The sequence below is a fragment of the Ranitomeya variabilis genome, chromosome 3 (assembly GCF_051348905.1).
Source record: "Ranitomeya variabilis isolate aRanVar5 chromosome 3, aRanVar5.hap1, whole genome shotgun sequence".
Classification (NCBI taxonomy): Eukaryota; Metazoa; Chordata; class Amphibia; order Anura; family Dendrobatidae; genus Ranitomeya; species Ranitomeya variabilis.
In genome coordinates, this window is record NC_135234.1 from 705,707,415 (window position 1) to 705,723,605 (window position 16,191).

Consider the following 16,191-nt stretch of genomic DNA (forward strand, 5'->3'; position numbering starts at 1 on the left):
AAGAAAAATGGAAAAGGTGCTCCAAGTGTGTTACCCTCAGTATTAGACACAGCGAGCAGAAGATTGTATATGCTCACCTGCCTGGGTTGTTACCTGGCAAAACATGTTTTGCCAATTTTTGTAGTGAAAAAGTCACAAGTGCCTGTAAAATATCTGTAATAATATCTGTAAAATATCTGGAGTAATTTTGCCAAAATATCTGGCGTACATAAAATCACTCCAGGGGTGGACAGGAGTACATTTTCTTCAAAATTTGTGACTTTTTAAAAAGTTGCAATTGATGAATCGCCCAAAAACATCTGTAAATTTCAAACCCCGTTCCCCAATGACAATCATACAAAAATAACCAGAACGGATAAATGTAAAATAGACATTAATAAAGGTTCAATTTTAAAGAATAATGTGCAAATGAAAACAGTCGAAAAACACCAAAAAGTAGACCAAGAAAAGGTGCAAATGCAAAAATGAATCAGATCTTATATGGGGAAGCAGTTTGGAAAACAGAGGTGCGTCTACTTTTGCTTGACTTTAGTTGTGTACTAATTGCAATTTCAGTAACAATTCTTTAAATAAATTAGTAAATTAGATCTGTACACAATAAATGAGAATGTGTCAGATGGCATTATGTGTTTTTGTCTCCAGTCTATGGAAGATAAATGGTCCAAACTGGTAAATTGTGAAATAGTTATGGAAAACATTTACTTTCCCCGCAGGTTGGCTTGTTTAGAAAGTCTGGTGTTAAGTCTCGAATCCAGGCCCTGCGCCAAATGAATGAGAGCAGCCCCGAGAATGTAAACTACGAAGGCCAGTGTGCTTACGATGTGGCAGACATGATGAAGCAGTTCTTCAGGGACCTTCCAGAGCCCCTGCTCACCAGCAAACTAGGAGAGACCTTCCTGCATATTTACCAGTGTAAGTATACGCACAAGAAGCCAGCCAGGGCTTTACACAAGACACTTATATAGCGGCCTACACGTACCTGGTATCAAGGCTGGAAGGCTGGGATCACATGCACCTTTATAATTAATGCTACACACTTTACGTATTTCTACACTTGAAAATTGAAATTATATATTATCTATTGTATTTAATATATAGATGTATATGTGTATTATATATATATATATATATATATATATATATATATATATATATATATATGAATATTAGATTTATTTATATTTAATTATTATTAGATTTTGAATATATTTAATATAATATAAATTATTACCTTATTATAAGACCCCATTAAAACCCAAGTTAGATGGCTGTTAAATGAACATTCTTTCAGCCGACAGCTATCTTCCTCAACTCCCCCATACACGGGAACACTGAGGTCAGCATACATATTGCTGGGTGTAGTCGGAATTGGGCAATAGCCCATTTATTTGATTCCATAACTTTTTTGAACGCCATATTATAAATAAGATAATGGAAAGATAAGCAGCAGCTTATCTTCTTCACGAACAAAAAGGAAATTCCAATGGCCAGGTTCTTCTATCCCTTGATATCTTCTTCCGGAGTCATCATGCCCGTATACACATAGGCTCGGACGATTTTAGTCTATTCTAAGCATAAGACTATGTTTATATTGTGGCCATACATCAGTGGCTCCGTGATTATTCATCCTCCTTTCCGGCTCAAAATAGAGGCCTAGCAGAGCACAAAGTGACTCAGTCCAACTCATTAAAATGAATGGCTCTGTTGGGGGTCCCACCATATTCCTTTTTTCAGGGCTTCAGAAAGAAGCCCTGAAAGAGTCACTAACATGTGGCCCAAAAACAATGCGTGTCCCGCCTGTGGTCTTCATACCCACAGCAAAGCCTTTGTACAAACCTGTGCAGAGGCCTTACAGGTACATTATGCTTGTAGGGGGAAATGTTTCTGGAGGGGATGTCGGAATTGGGCAAAATACCCCTTTTCAATGCCTGATAACATTCTTGAATGCCATATTTTAATTAAGAGGTTATAAACAATGGAGGAAATGTATGGAGACTTGAGATTCCCGCAGCTATTTGAACCGAAAGCCTGCTGGAGTCAGATGCACCAAAAGTATTCAGAGGCGTATGCCTGGTGATAAAATTGGGACATTTTTGGGCTGTTTTCTGGCTGCATCATAGTAGACTTGTGGCTATTGGCAATGCCCTGTCTTGTGAAGCACCAGACATTTTTAGAAGAGGATTGGGGCTAGCACAAAAGAGCAAAAAGTTAGAGTATTTTCCACAAATTCACAAAGTGTAAAATTTTGGAGCTTCTTGATGGCAGAAAACTGTCGTAGAAGAAATGATAAATTCCCACAATGTCTGTTTTAGTTAAGCAGACAGATTGGTAGAGGACATTTACTACACTTACTTGGCCTTTGTCTGCTATAAGGACACTTATAGTAATGGCCTTGTCTCCCCCAATATACAATGTCCCTATAGACAACCTATATTAGGTGCCATACAACCTGCTGTGCTCAGTGCCTATGGCCTCAGGAGCCCATGTAAGCTCAGTGGTGCCAGGCTCTGTCTACAGAGACATTACAGGAAATGAACTCCTTATTAGCGGGAGGGATGATGATGCTTATTCGAGCAAAATGATAGTACATTGATATCTCCCCTGGGATCCAGCTCCCACAGCGGTTGTTATTCTGGGATTGCTGAAGTCCTGAATGTCAAGATACGATTATAAAGTGATATGACGTCATGGTGTATAAGTGGCCTTGGTTTTCATCCAGGAGAATGGGAATGCTGGATGACGGCTACAATACAAGCAGCTTTTCCAGAAACTGATTGTAAAAACTGAGAAAATCGGTTTTATCAAAGTTTTTATCAGATATCAGACCAATGTTATACTATAGTACCGTGCCAATTCGGCATGAAAAAACAATCACAACATGCTGTGAGCAGCTCCGATAATCAGATCACACTATCCCATACAAGTCTATGGGTGCATGTGAAATATCAGACTGCCCTCAGATGTCATCCGAGTGCAGTCTGATTACTTCGGAAACAGAGAGAGGAGAAGATGGAGAAATTAAGTTCTGCGTCTTCCCTGCACCTTTCACATGAGAGAATCGGATCACACTAAGGTGACACTCAGATCACACATTGAGACAGTAATAATCGTCCCAATTCTCTCGCATGAGATCAATTTTTCATCCATTCTCGGGGTGTCTGTTTTAACCATCAGTGTGGCACCATTTTTCATATGCAAAAAAAAATGCTTTTAAGTTTCCAAGCCTCTCTTACCCACATGTCCTCCTTCACACGTCCGTATACAAAACCGGTCCCGGTGTCATCAGTGCTTTCCATCAGTGTGTCCATTTTCACCATCAGTGAAGAAAGAATTAAATTGCAAAACTTCTCGTATATTTTGTAATGTTAAACAGACATGTTTTTTATGGACCCATAGACTTGTATTGGCCCTTGCATTCCGCGCTGCAGGAAAAAACGGACCTGTCTCCTTGTGTTTTGCATAGACACACGGTCTATGTAAAAGTACGGACATGTGCATAGCAGTATGTGTTATAATGGGTACATGTGGTATCTGTGAAAAAATGGGTACCACATGTACTGGAAACGCGGACGCATGAAGGAGGCCTATGGTAGAAAATGAAGGACAGGATGCATCATGGATGGGATCCATCTGCTATACGCTTTGTTTCAGGGTCCCATTGACTTAAATGGTTAATTTTGATCCGCAAATCCAAATTTGCCATGTCTCTGTTTTGGTCCACAAAAAAAAACCAAACAAATGAACTGACCAATAAACTATAATAAGTACATGCTTTATCCCCCGCACCCCCTACAAAAAAAAAACACAGAAAGAACACATAAGGAACATACAAACGCTGTCCAGGATTGCAAAATTTGCCCAATTGTTTCCAAAAACAGTGCCTCACTTATTCACAGATTGCATCTGGTATTGCAGCTCAGCTCCTGTGACGTAAATGAAGCTGAATTACAATATCAGAACTGTGGTGGGGCTGTTCCTGGCCAATAGCGCCAATGCTTGTTTGTTTGTTTCTTTCTTTCTTTTTAAACATTGTATTGTTTGCAATCCTGGTTCTTTTCATTGAACAAGTGGAGAGAAGTGTGGGCAGTCTTGTAAGCCAGGTTAACTCTTTGTTAGTCTTATGTAAACTATTTGAGGCACCAGCTAAACTCCTTTAGTCTGGAGCAAAGACACAATAGCTTGTGTTTACACGGATATAAAAGTCAGGGCACAACAGTACCGCACATAAATAGCTCTTATTACTCACATTGAATTGCAGGATTGGTCTCTGTGTGTCTACACAAATAACAACGGAGAGTCATAGACACCTCTAAATATAATCTGCATTTCCTTTTTTATTTGAAGACTTTTCAACTTTTTGTTACATAACAACGTGGGGTCTAATACATTCCTTAGACCCATTCCCTGCACCGGAAAATGGATGGATTGAGAAATTGCTGTGAAAGGTTATAAGAAATTAAATTACATATCTACTTTCTTCCATAAACAGCACCACTCTTGTCCAAAGGCCGGGGTCACACTTTGGAGTGTGATGTGAGAAACTCATGCGAGTCTCTCGCATCAATACCCGGCACTGCCGCCGGCACTCGGGATTGGAGTGTTCAGCTGCCTAGAATTCCATGCAGCCGCATGCTCCGGTCCCCAGTGCCGGCAGCAGTGTCGGGTATTGATGCGAGAGACTCACACGAGTTTCTCCCATCACACTCGTAAGTGTGACCCCGGCCATAGGCTGTGTCTGGTATTACAGGTCAGCTCTATTTACATGAAGGTGCAGGCAAGTTGTTTTCATAGGGGAAAATGATAAATGTCTTCCAAAAACTTTACAACTTTTTTTTTTTCCACGGAAACGAAATATGGAACAGGTACAGTTGGAGCGAATCGATTTGCAGGACCCGATCCATCGACTACATCAGTAATCTGTGTCGCTGGATAGGAGCCCTGAGAACCATCTCCTATCTGACGGCATCCGCGGCTCTTATTTTGATCAACCAGCCTGGCCTGATGTCACACGTTGAAACGATGACATCACTCCTGGCCGGCTAATAAAAGGAAGAGTGGATAGCAGGAGGTAGGAGGCAATTCTCAAGGTTCAAGTCTTACCACCACATATTGCGGACTTGACCACTTGGATTCACCCCAAATCTAGAGACGGTTTAAAGGCGTTGTACAGCATTGGAAAAGTATAGTTGCTTCCTTCCAAAATCCGATCCACACTTGTCCACAGTTTGTGTAGTATTGTAGCACATCTCCATTCACTTCAATGGAGCAGAGCTGCAATACCAGCCGCAATCCTTGTGCAGATACGGTGCTGTGTTTGAAATAAACCAACCGTAGATTTCTAACCTTAGACAACCCCTTTAAGTCTAACCAGTTTAGCTTAGTTTTTTCTAACATCTGAGGCCAATTACCCTGTCCCCCTATAGAAGACAGTACTGGAAAATCCTTTTAGAAACTGTGATATTACCACAAAGTGCTGAAAAATATGTGTGTTTCTCCACGAGCTGATTTTCTCCTCTGGATGGTGTTTGACATTATGGCCTGGAGTATTAATAAAACATCATATGAATGATATTGATGTCATTTCAATTCCCTCAGATGTTCCCAAGGACCAGAGGCTCCAGGCGGTGCAGTCGGCCATCATGTTAATGTCAGATGAGAACCGTGAAGTTCTGCAAACACTCTTGTGTTTCCTCAATGATGTCACCTCAGTAGAAGAAAATCAGATGACCCCAATGAATCTGGCTGTGTGTTTGGCGCCTTCACTCTTCCACCTCAATTTGCTGAAGAAAGATAATTCCCCTAGGTAGGTATTTATCACCGGGAAATATTTCTTACGTAATTACTGAAGAATCATTTTAAAAAAGTCTGAGAAATTATTTTTTTTATGGATAATATAAATGTCAGAATGTTGTGAGTTAAGAACACAGAGCAATATTAAGACCATCTTGAAGAAAACTTATAATCATAAAAGATTATAATGCAGTTTGGAAATGAAACATTTTCTGCGAGAAAGGGGATTTTATCCATAGCCCCTCATAAAGTGTAACTGTCTTTACTGGTGAACGCCAGCCTCTAGCTTCTCTCTTATCCTCCCTCCATAAAAGTTTATGAGCCCCAACTGCCATGTCCTATCTCATTACTGGGAAAGTCTGTATTCACTGAATATATATTTTTCTTGTGAATTAAGAATACATGATCACTCCAGGAAGAGAAAGAAGCAGATTTCTCTGATAAAAGTTCCTTATTTTCATTAAAAAAAAAAAAAAAGACGCTTATTCTGTAAAGTGTCTTCTCATGTCCATGGAAATTTGATGTGGCATATTCTTGAGGAAGATATTAGACTGACGATTTTCCTTAAAGGGGCTTCTCCTACAGTGTGATAAAATGTCATCAGTCACATAATTCAAACGTCAACCCATCCTAGTCATATGTCAGGACAGACTGAAGTCTGAAGAAACACCGCTCCCGAGACCTGTGTCTCACGTGATAGAGGAGTTGTATCGTAAGTATACATGAACTGCTGGAGAAGGGCTGTGACATCAGAAGAAAAACATATTTTTGGCTGGCTGCGTACTGATCACTATTGCTGGAGAAACAAATCCTTTTGGCTCAGGAGAAGATCTATTTCTTCTTATGTCACAGCCTTTCTCCTCTACTCAAGGAAGTATGTGTTCTTACAATACAGCTCCTCTGTCAGTTGAGACACAGGTTTCGGGAGTTGTGTTTCTTGAGACTTCTGCCTGTCCTGACACACGAATAGGATGGGCTTCCATTTGAATAATGTGATAGGAGAGCCATTTGATTTCATTTTTGGATAACCCCTTTAGGTCTCAATGATATCACTGAAAATTAGAGAATTGATTGTCCATTTGCTGTTCAGTTGAGGGTAGTATCAATAGGTCTGTGGTTACAGAATTGATGTGCTGATCTCAATACATAGTTAATCAAACATATCAAAACCATAAAAATGGCCTTGGATTCCAGGAGAGGGGTGTGGCAATTCGGGGGTGTAGAGGTCTCATCTAGGACCTGTTGTCCTAGGGGGTCCAGAGGCAAGATAAGAAGAAACAAGTATATGGAATGAGGGGCTTGCCAGATAAAGATTTGTCCTGTGATCCAGTACCTTACACCTCAGAAAACATGATCATTTTGCCAATACATATACATTAGGACTGGTGCCAGTGTAAGTATGGTTCCACAGCTGTTCCCATACCTTGAAAACTAAGATAATATAATCTGAAATCTCAATTTCTAATGATATCTATCTACATTCAGAGCCATTCAGAAGAAGTATGCAACTGGAAAACCTGATCAGAAGGACTTAAATGAGAACCTGGCAGCTACACAAGGTCTGGCCCATATGATAATGGAGTGCAACAAACTGTTTGAGGTGAGTGTTGTGTGCTGGATACAAATGTCCCTGCATGTTAAGATATGGAAATGGCTGATTTTGATTGTGAAAAAGTTAATGGTAGAGTGAAGATTTGCAGGTTGCTCCTGAGGATCCAGTCCTGGGTAGGCCCATAGAAGATACAGGTGTATTGGGCAGTTGGCCAGTTTGCCAGTCCCTAAAGCTAGCCAAAATTAGAAGATTAGAAAAAAAGGAGGACAAGAGGAGAAAGCAGTTTTTGTGCATGTCTTGTGAGACTTTTTCATTATCATTCAGTCACTGATCATAAATTAATTTTTCTCAGATTCCCGAAGAAATTATAGCCCAATCCCGAAATTCATATTCTGAAGCTGATATCCATGCTCCTACAATGGAGGAACTGGTAAAACAGATAGAGGAGGAAGCCGGCAGTGTCTGTACATACTTTGATACAGTCATCCAAAGTCTACAGAAAGAATCCAAGGAAAAGTTTAAAGGCTGGGTGTCTTTCTCCAGTACGGAGAGCGCAGACATTGCTTATAAAAAGGTAACAGCTTTTCACGTAACTCGCTGACTATTAGGTTTCCATTTCACTTCATATTGACTAATTTTTTTTTATGATTATTCAGGTTGGAGATGGAAATCCATTGAGGCTCTGGAAGGTGTCTGTGGAAGTAGAGGCTCCTCCATCAGTTGTACTCAATCGCCTACTAAGAGAGCGCCACCTATGGGATGATGATTTTGCACAAGCCAAAGTAATAGAAACTATGGATAATCAAACCGAAGTTTACCAGTATGTAGTGGACAGTATGGCGCCTCATCCTTCCAAGGATTTTGTTGTGTTGAGGTATGTCAAGTTGTATTATTGTTACTAGATTATGTGTTGCTGTGACATAGAGGGAATTCATCACAGAGATATTAAATTTAGTTGATAAAACATTTGTAGTTCTTATAGCTCTAAATATCCTTTTCTTATGTGGCCTGTCTCTTCGTTAAATGATGGAACAGATCACTTGTGTTGCTCCAAAGCCAAGAAAAAACCCCTTACCCCCAAAATTGGTGCCTGATTGTGCCATCCAAGTCTAAAAATCATTACATTTTTCTGCCTCTCTTTATGGACCACATGGGCAGCCTCTGGTAATATCTGCACCCTTGAATCAGCGTGAAAATCAGTCTGTGCGCTGTATATATTAAAGGTGTTGCCCAATACTTGAACAACCCTTTATTAAATGCCCAAGTCCCCCCCAAAAAGATAAGAAAAGCTTATGCTCTCCTCCAGCAGTGGCACTATTCCAGAGGTATTGGTGTTGGAACTCCCGCCACGTGCGTAACATTGTTGTGTTGTAACCTCTGCAGTCTGTTGACCAACTGCAGTCTTCACTTTTTTTGTCAGAGCGGATGTCCGCTTTGATGGAATATTGATGAGGAGCAGTTGAAAAATGACCACTGATTGGCTGCAGTACTCCCGTGACACAATGTCACACGAGCATCGGGAGAACCAGTGCCGACATTGTGGGAATGGCGCCGCTGTTGGAGGTGAGTATGAGGTTTTTTATTTTACTCTGAGGATTTGAGGTTGTGCAACTGGTGGACAACCCCTTTAGTCACTTAAGATCTGATATCCAAAATGTTCAAAATGAGTAATGCATTGGAAGTAATAATTTTATAAATATTTTTTTAGTTCAATCAATATGAAAAAAAGATTTACTAAAACTATAGAAATGACATTTTAGTGTAACTGTTTCTCATTGACCTTTGTTTTTACTTGCAGGACATGGAGGAGTGACTTGTCAAAGGGAATGTGCGGTTTAGTGGCAACCTCTGTGGAGAATGAAGATGCCCCATTATTAGGAGGAGTGAGGGCAACAGTATTGGACACTCGATATTTGATTGAACCTTGCGGCTCCGGAAAATCCAGGCTCACTTATATTTGCAGAGCTGACCTAAAGTACGTTACTTCACTGATAGAATTACATCCAACCATATAGTGTATATGACGCGCCCACGGGGCCGTGAGGTACCGGGTCCGGCGGCTCACAGGGGATGTCACGGTGGTGACCCGATCCGTGGCCCTGGGCATCAACATTAAAGGGAAAGGTCTTTAAAGGAATAAAGTTTGTGTTCGTGACGCCACCTGTGGTATTCGGTCAGTCAGGACCGACGCTGCTTTAAGGGGTCCTCTGGGGTGATGTTATGGCTGCTAGATGGTATAACTTCCCACAGGTAAGTATGTCCCCAGGGCTCCCGGTGTGTAGATGGAAGATGGTGAGGAGTGCAGTAAAGAATGAGGACACAAGTTTGCAGTCTCTTTACCTTGGTTTACTGAAGACTTCAGCATCCGCAGTCCAGAGCACCAGATCACAGGGAAGGCAGGGTCAGGCCGGCTTGAAGGCAAGTTAGGAGTCCCCTTACCCAGGTGGAAATCAAAAGCCTTCCTCTAGCGCCGTGGTGTTGTAGTTCCTTATGGCTTAAAGCTCCACATAAGGTCCTCACAGATGTTAACTCTCTCTCTGTCCCCCGGATAGGATAGGACCTAACCCGTATGACTGGTGGCTTGAGGCTGTTTATAGGGACTCTAGCATGCCCCGGCCTCTGAGGGGTGCCACCGTGCCTCCTGGGTGTTAGGTCGGACAGGTAACTTAAAGTTCGGTTGTCCTGCCGGTCTCTGATGTAAGTCATAGAGGTCCTTACAACCTCGGTGTTCCGGCTACTGGTCTCTGCGCTTCAGAAGGAGGCAGCCTGCTCGGGGCTGGTCTCCCCCTGGTATTCTCTCCTGTGCTTTGCTCTCCTGCACGTTCGCTGCAATCAATTCGGCCTTCTAAATGTCTCTTTCCAGGAACTGCTGCACTGAGGCTACACAACTCTGTAAAACCCTCCTCTGCCTCAGACTGATCCAGTCTGTTTCATGGCAAGACTGTTCTCCTTCTCCCTCTGTGTCTCTGGCAGGAACTGACTAACTTTCCCTACAGACTACCAGTTATATATACATGGGGAGTCACCTAGCAAGTAGGATCAAAAGCTCCCCCTGGTCTGGTGGCCTGGAGTGTGAATATGTTGCATATTTGTGGTGCCTGGTTGCAGTTATCCCTTCTTGCCCTCAAGCGTAACATCACTCTGCCCGTGAGGAAAGCAATGCTACTGTGACGACCAGGACCCTGGGGTGCTACACACATGAAATTCAGATCTAAATACCACATGCGCAACTTTCCTTTGGGCTCTTGTTACTTTCACCATGATGATAGTTTGCGGAGTCTGTTCAGTACTACAAATTAACACTTTGGTCCTTCATGAAAATTAAAATATCCATGACTGTCGAACAAGAAGGTACACATACATAACTCCTATACACCTAGAAGCCCCTACATCCTCTACCTATATAATGCAGTTGAGCCAAAAACAGAGTGGGTCTACTCTTAAGCCGTCATCTCAGCTGGCTCTCCCATACACAGGAGCCCTTCGTTCTCTAAGAAAGAGCCATCGCCAGACATGTCTGGCGGTGGCTTATCTCCAGGAAACAATACAATCAGCAGTCTGAAATCTGACATGCCAGATCAATATTTTCCCAGACAGTAAATTGCCCAGGCTCCCACACATTTTAGACTGTTGGCCGAATCTGTCGATATTGGTTCGGTCGGCCATCATTAGTTTATTGTGTATGGTGGGCTTTGTCCTTTGCATAGCAGCAGCTTTCAGGTCATATTTATGATACTTCTCCAAAATATAGAGGCATGGTGAGCAGTGTGGAGAGTCTGAGCCTCTTCTAGTATGCCTTTCTCTGCATTGAGATGAACACAGCGCCATCAGTGTCGCTGGTTCTTCCACCACTGATAAAAAGACAGGAGAATTATTAGTAGACCTTCCATAGCACTCCCCATGCCTCTGAAAGTGGCCATTTCGGAGAACAGGCTGGCCATCTTATAGGTGGAGGTGGCGGCAGCAGAGTGCCAAGCACCAGATATGTTAAATATACATGGGCAAAGTATAGTCATACTTAAGTTCGATGGGTGGAGGATCACTTTAAGTTGACTGTACGCCATACAAAACACTGGACAAGGGAGAGACCCACCCAGACTCCTGGAAGAGTTTGCAAATCTCCTAGGCATCACTGACGATTAAACCTAGCATCCAAACACACATTCGAGGAGCATGAAAGAGGTGAGGCCTGAAAAGGTGTGTGTGTTTAGGGAATACCAAGTGGTGCGCAATTAATATCCTCCAAGAGGGAAATCCCTATTCACGTTAGAAAAAGTATTGCCAAAATTGCCAGAGCAGGTGGTCATATTTATGGTGGCGATGGTTCAAAGTTGACTTTGTGTCCTTTTTTTTTGTATTTCAGGGGTCATTGTCTAGACTGGTACAACAAATGCTTTGGGCATCTTTGTGCCATAGAAGTTTTGCGAATCCGAAACTCATTTCAGCCCCTTACAGCAGAAGGACCAGAAACAAAAATCTGAAGAATATTTCTCACAAAGACTTTACATACAATAACAGGACCTCCATTATAAGATGTCACGACGACTCTCCCAAGAGGAGCACTGAGCATGTAGGGAACTCCTGGACAATATGGAGATACCAGCCATAATGCTTATTTTTAATTTAATTGTATAAAGACCTTGTAGATATGTAATCTATATCTATCTATAAGATATTTTAGCAGGACTATGTGTGTATACAGCGTATGTAAATTAAGTATAGAAGTTAATGCTTTCTGTGGAAGCTTTTTGTTTCGTATTTCATACATTTTATTTCACTTTGCGCACATTGTTTATACACATGTGGACATGCTTCTAGAACTGACCACAGGTATTATTGACCATGAAAGTTGTGGTTTACTATACGCAGCAATAATATGGACACATTACATTAATTGTCCTCATCTGTAATGCACTGCACTGTCAGGTCCTTATGGAGAAGAGGTACTTTGTAAATAAGAGAATAAAGAATTATCTTCATGGTTAAAATGTGACCTCAAATATTGTATTCTGTGTTTTTGTCCAGTACTGCTATTGAAAGAGGAACAAGTTACATTGGCCATCACATAGCATGTAGCCCGGAGCTTATGATTGTCTGCAATAGAGAGATCAGGCTGCATAGCATCCTAGTGGTCGAAGTCCATATTTTGTGTAAAAAATGAAGAAAAAAACCATCTGCAACACTCTTGTGTCTGGGCTGCACTAATGCCAGAGGTGTACATAGAAATCATTAAATGTCCCTCCTCATATCCCTCGAAAAAAAACAATATTCGGCAAAGAAGGCAGGTTCATGGTGCATAGGTAAAGTCACTGAAGGGCACCTAGCTACTCGTATAACAGACAGGGGTAAGACATGTATTGCGGGACCAGCCCTCAGAAAAGTGTGATGTTCCCACAATGCTCCCAAAATAGTATAATGCTGACCACATTGTCCCCAACACAGCGTGATGCCCCCCACAGTGCACCTTATACATTATGCCCCCACAGTTCCTCCAATACTGAATCATGCCCCTAAAGTGCCCCCACAAAGTATGATACCCCCAGTTACTCCCACGCACAGTATGACCCCACACAGTATGATATACCCACACCCCTCTTAGTATGCTGCCCCTGAAGCGATGGCCGGGGGACCACCACGGTGCAGGAAGACTACTGTACACAAGAAGAGGTGCAAACCACAAGGGATAGATTTATTGGGAGACAGGAAATGGAAAGGACAAGGAAGGTGCAAACAGGGATTTACAATAACAAAAGATAATGCACATGAGTCAATTTGTCTGTAAAATAGCACAGTGCTTAAGCAATTGCAAACTCAGATTCTATCTCACAAGCAACTTTAGGGTACCGTCACACAGTGCCATTTTCATCGCTACGACGGCACGATTCGTGACGTTGCAGCGTCGTATGATTATCGCTCCAGCGTCGTAGACTGCGGTCACACGTTGCAATACACGGCGCTGGAGCGATAATTTCATGACATATTTGCGATGTAGAAGCCGTTGGTTACTGTGCGCACATCGTATACAACCTGTGTCACACGATGCAATCATGCCGCCACAGCGGGACACTAGACGACGAAAGAAAGTTTCAAACGATCTGCTACGACGTACGATTCTCAGCGGGGATCCGGATCGCAGTAGCGTGTCAGACACAACGATATTGTAACGATATCGCTAGAACGTCACAAATCGTGCCGTCGTAGCGATGAAAATGGCAATGTGTGACGGTACCCTTACACAATAAAACATATATCGTTGCTACTCTGCATATAATCTCCCTGGCCTTTACTACGCAGGCCACACGGCTACCGTGCTCTAACTACTGAAGCCTGCACTAGGCCCTAACTGGTGCACCAGACAGGAACAGACTCACGGTGATGTTGGGGACACAGGTCCAGTCCCAGGGGGCCCCCGAAGTCCAAAACGGTGGTGCGCACGGATTCCTGTCGGCTCTGTAAATCGTGGTCTTCTCTTTGCTCCTGGAAACCGTAAGTCCCCTTCTCAGTATCTTCGTGGCTCCACAAACCAGCGCAGAACAGCCACCCTTCGCTGTAACCGGGAAAGTCTATTTAACAATTGCAGTTCGTCTCAAGCTGTGTAGTCTTTCTTGCAGCCAACGACTCTTTCTTGCAGGCAGAACAGCTCACCAAGCTCTCAATTCCCTCTGAAAACTCCTTCTCTCACACGCTGCTCAGCACCCACTCCCCACAGCCCCGACCAGTTCATAGCAATAACAAGAGTAGGGGAGAACAGCAGAACATATCATCACATAAGACAAGGGGATGCAGCCTCTTAAAGTGACAGCGTGTTTCTTATTATCCATAACAGCACCACCCTCTTACATGCCTCCCTTCTTAACCCCTTCATGACCTTGCCGTTTTTTGCAATTCTGACCAGTGTCCCTTTATGAGGTAATAACTCAGGAACGCTTCAACGGATCCTAGCGATTCTGAGAATGTTTTTTCGTGACATATTGGGCTTCATGTTAGTGGTAAATTTAGGTCGATAATTTCTGAGTTTATTTGTGAAAAAAACGGAAATTTGGCAAAAATTTTGAAAATTTCGCAATTTTCACATTTTGAATTTTTATTCTGTTAAACCAGAGAGTTATGTGACACAAAATAGTTAATAAATAACATTTCCCACATGTCTACTTTACATCAGCACAATTTTGGAAACAAATTTTTTTTTTGCTAGGAAGTTATAAGGGTTAAAATTTGACCAGTGATTTCTCATTTTTACAACAAAATTTACAAAACCATTTATTTTAGGGATCACCTCACATTTGAAGTCAGTTTGAGGGTTCTATATGGCTGAAAATACCCAAAAGTGACACCATTCTAAAAACTGCACCCCTCAAGGTGCTCAAAACCACATTCAAGAAGTTTATTAACCCTTCAGGTGTTTCACAGCAGCAGAAGCAACATGGAAGTAAAAAATGAACATTTAACTTTTTAGTCACAAAAATGATATTTTAGCAAAAAATTTTTTATTTTCCCAAGGGTAAAAGGAGAAACTGGACCACGGACGTTGTTGTCCAATTTGTCCTGAGTACGCTGATACCTCATATGTGGGGGTAAACCACTGTTTGGGCGCACGGCAGGGCTCGGAAGGGAAGGAGCGCCATTTGACTTTTTCAATGAAAAATTGGCTCCAATCTTTAGCGGACACCATGTCGCGTTTGGAGAGCCCCCGTGTGCCTAAACATTGGAGCTCCCCCACAAGTGACCCCATTTTGGAAACTAGACCCCCCAAGGAACTTATCTAGAAGCATAGTGAGCACTTTAAACCCCCAGGTGCTTCACAAATTGATCCGTAAAAATGAAAAAGTACTTTTTTTTCACGAAAAAATTATTTTAGCCTCAATTTTTTCATTTTCACATGGGCAACAGGATAAAATGGATCCTAAATTTTGTTGGGCAATTTCTCCTGAGTACACCAATACCTCACATGTGGGGGTAAACCACTGTTTGGGCACATGGTAAGGCTCGGAAGGGAAGGAGCGCCATTTGACTTTTTGAATGACAAATTATCTCCATCGTTAGCGGACACCATGTCGCGTTTGGAAAGCCCCTGTGTGCCTAAACATTGGAGCTCCTCCACAAGTGACCCCATTTTGGAAAGTAGACCCCCCAAGGAACTCATCTAGAGGCATAGTGAGCACTTTAAACCCCCAGGTGCTTCACAAATTGATCCGCAAAAATGAAAAAGTAGTTTTTTTTCACACAAAATTTCTTTTAGCCTCAATTCTTTCATTTTCACATGGGCAACAGGATAAAATGGATCCTAAAATTTGTTGGGCAATTTCTCCTGAGTATGCCGATACCTCATATGTGGGGGTAAACCACTGTTTGGGTGCACGGCAAGGCTCGGAAGGGGAGGCGTGCCATTTGACTTTTTGAATGGAAAATTAGCTCCAATCGTTAGCGGACACCATGTCGCGTTTGGAGAGCCCCTGTGTGCCTAAACATTGGAGCTCCCCTACAAGTGACCCCATTTTGGAAACTAGACCCCCCAAGGAACTTATCTAGATGCATAGTAAACACTTATAACCCCCAGGTGCTTCACAGAAGTTTATAACGCAGAGCCGTGAAAATAAAAAAATAATTTTTCTTTCCTCAAAAATGATTTTTAGCCCAGAATTTTTTATTTTCCCAAGGGTAATAGGAGAAATTGGACCCCAAATGTTGTTGTCCAGTTTGTCCTGAGTACGATGATACCCCATATGTGGGGGTAAACCACTGTTTGGGCGCACGGCAGGGCTCGGAAGGGAAGGCACGCCATTTGGCTTTTTGAATGGAAAATTAGCTCCAATCATTAGCGGACACCATGTCGCGTTTGGAGAGCCCCT

The 16,191-nt window shown here is 42.3% G+C and overlaps 1 protein-coding gene across 8 annotated transcripts in view; it reads left to right on the top strand.

Annotated features, from left to right (window-relative positions):
* The window catches only part of STARD13 (StAR related lipid transfer domain containing 13), a 530,489-nt gene extending 518,153 nt beyond the window's left edge, over positions 1 to 12,336 (top strand). For all 8 annotated transcript variants that reach the window (XM_077298231.1, XM_077298233.1, XM_077298239.1 and 5 more), the window contains 7 exons: positions 714 to 912; positions 5,596 to 5,803; positions 7,276 to 7,390; positions 7,695 to 7,916; positions 7,999 to 8,216; positions 9,141 to 9,317; positions 11,706 to 12,336. In XM_077298231.1, the coding sequence (XP_077154346.1) occupies positions 714 to 912; positions 5,596 to 5,803; positions 7,276 to 7,390; positions 7,695 to 7,916; positions 7,999 to 8,216; positions 9,141 to 9,317; positions 11,706 to 11,823 (1,257 nt within the window). In that variant the 3' untranslated portion in view covers positions 11,824 to 12,336. The remainder of the gene's footprint in view (positions 1 to 713; positions 913 to 5,595; positions 5,804 to 7,275; positions 7,391 to 7,694; positions 7,917 to 7,998; positions 8,217 to 9,140; positions 9,318 to 11,705) is intronic.
* Positions 12,337 to 16,191: the final 3,855 nt, after the last annotated feature.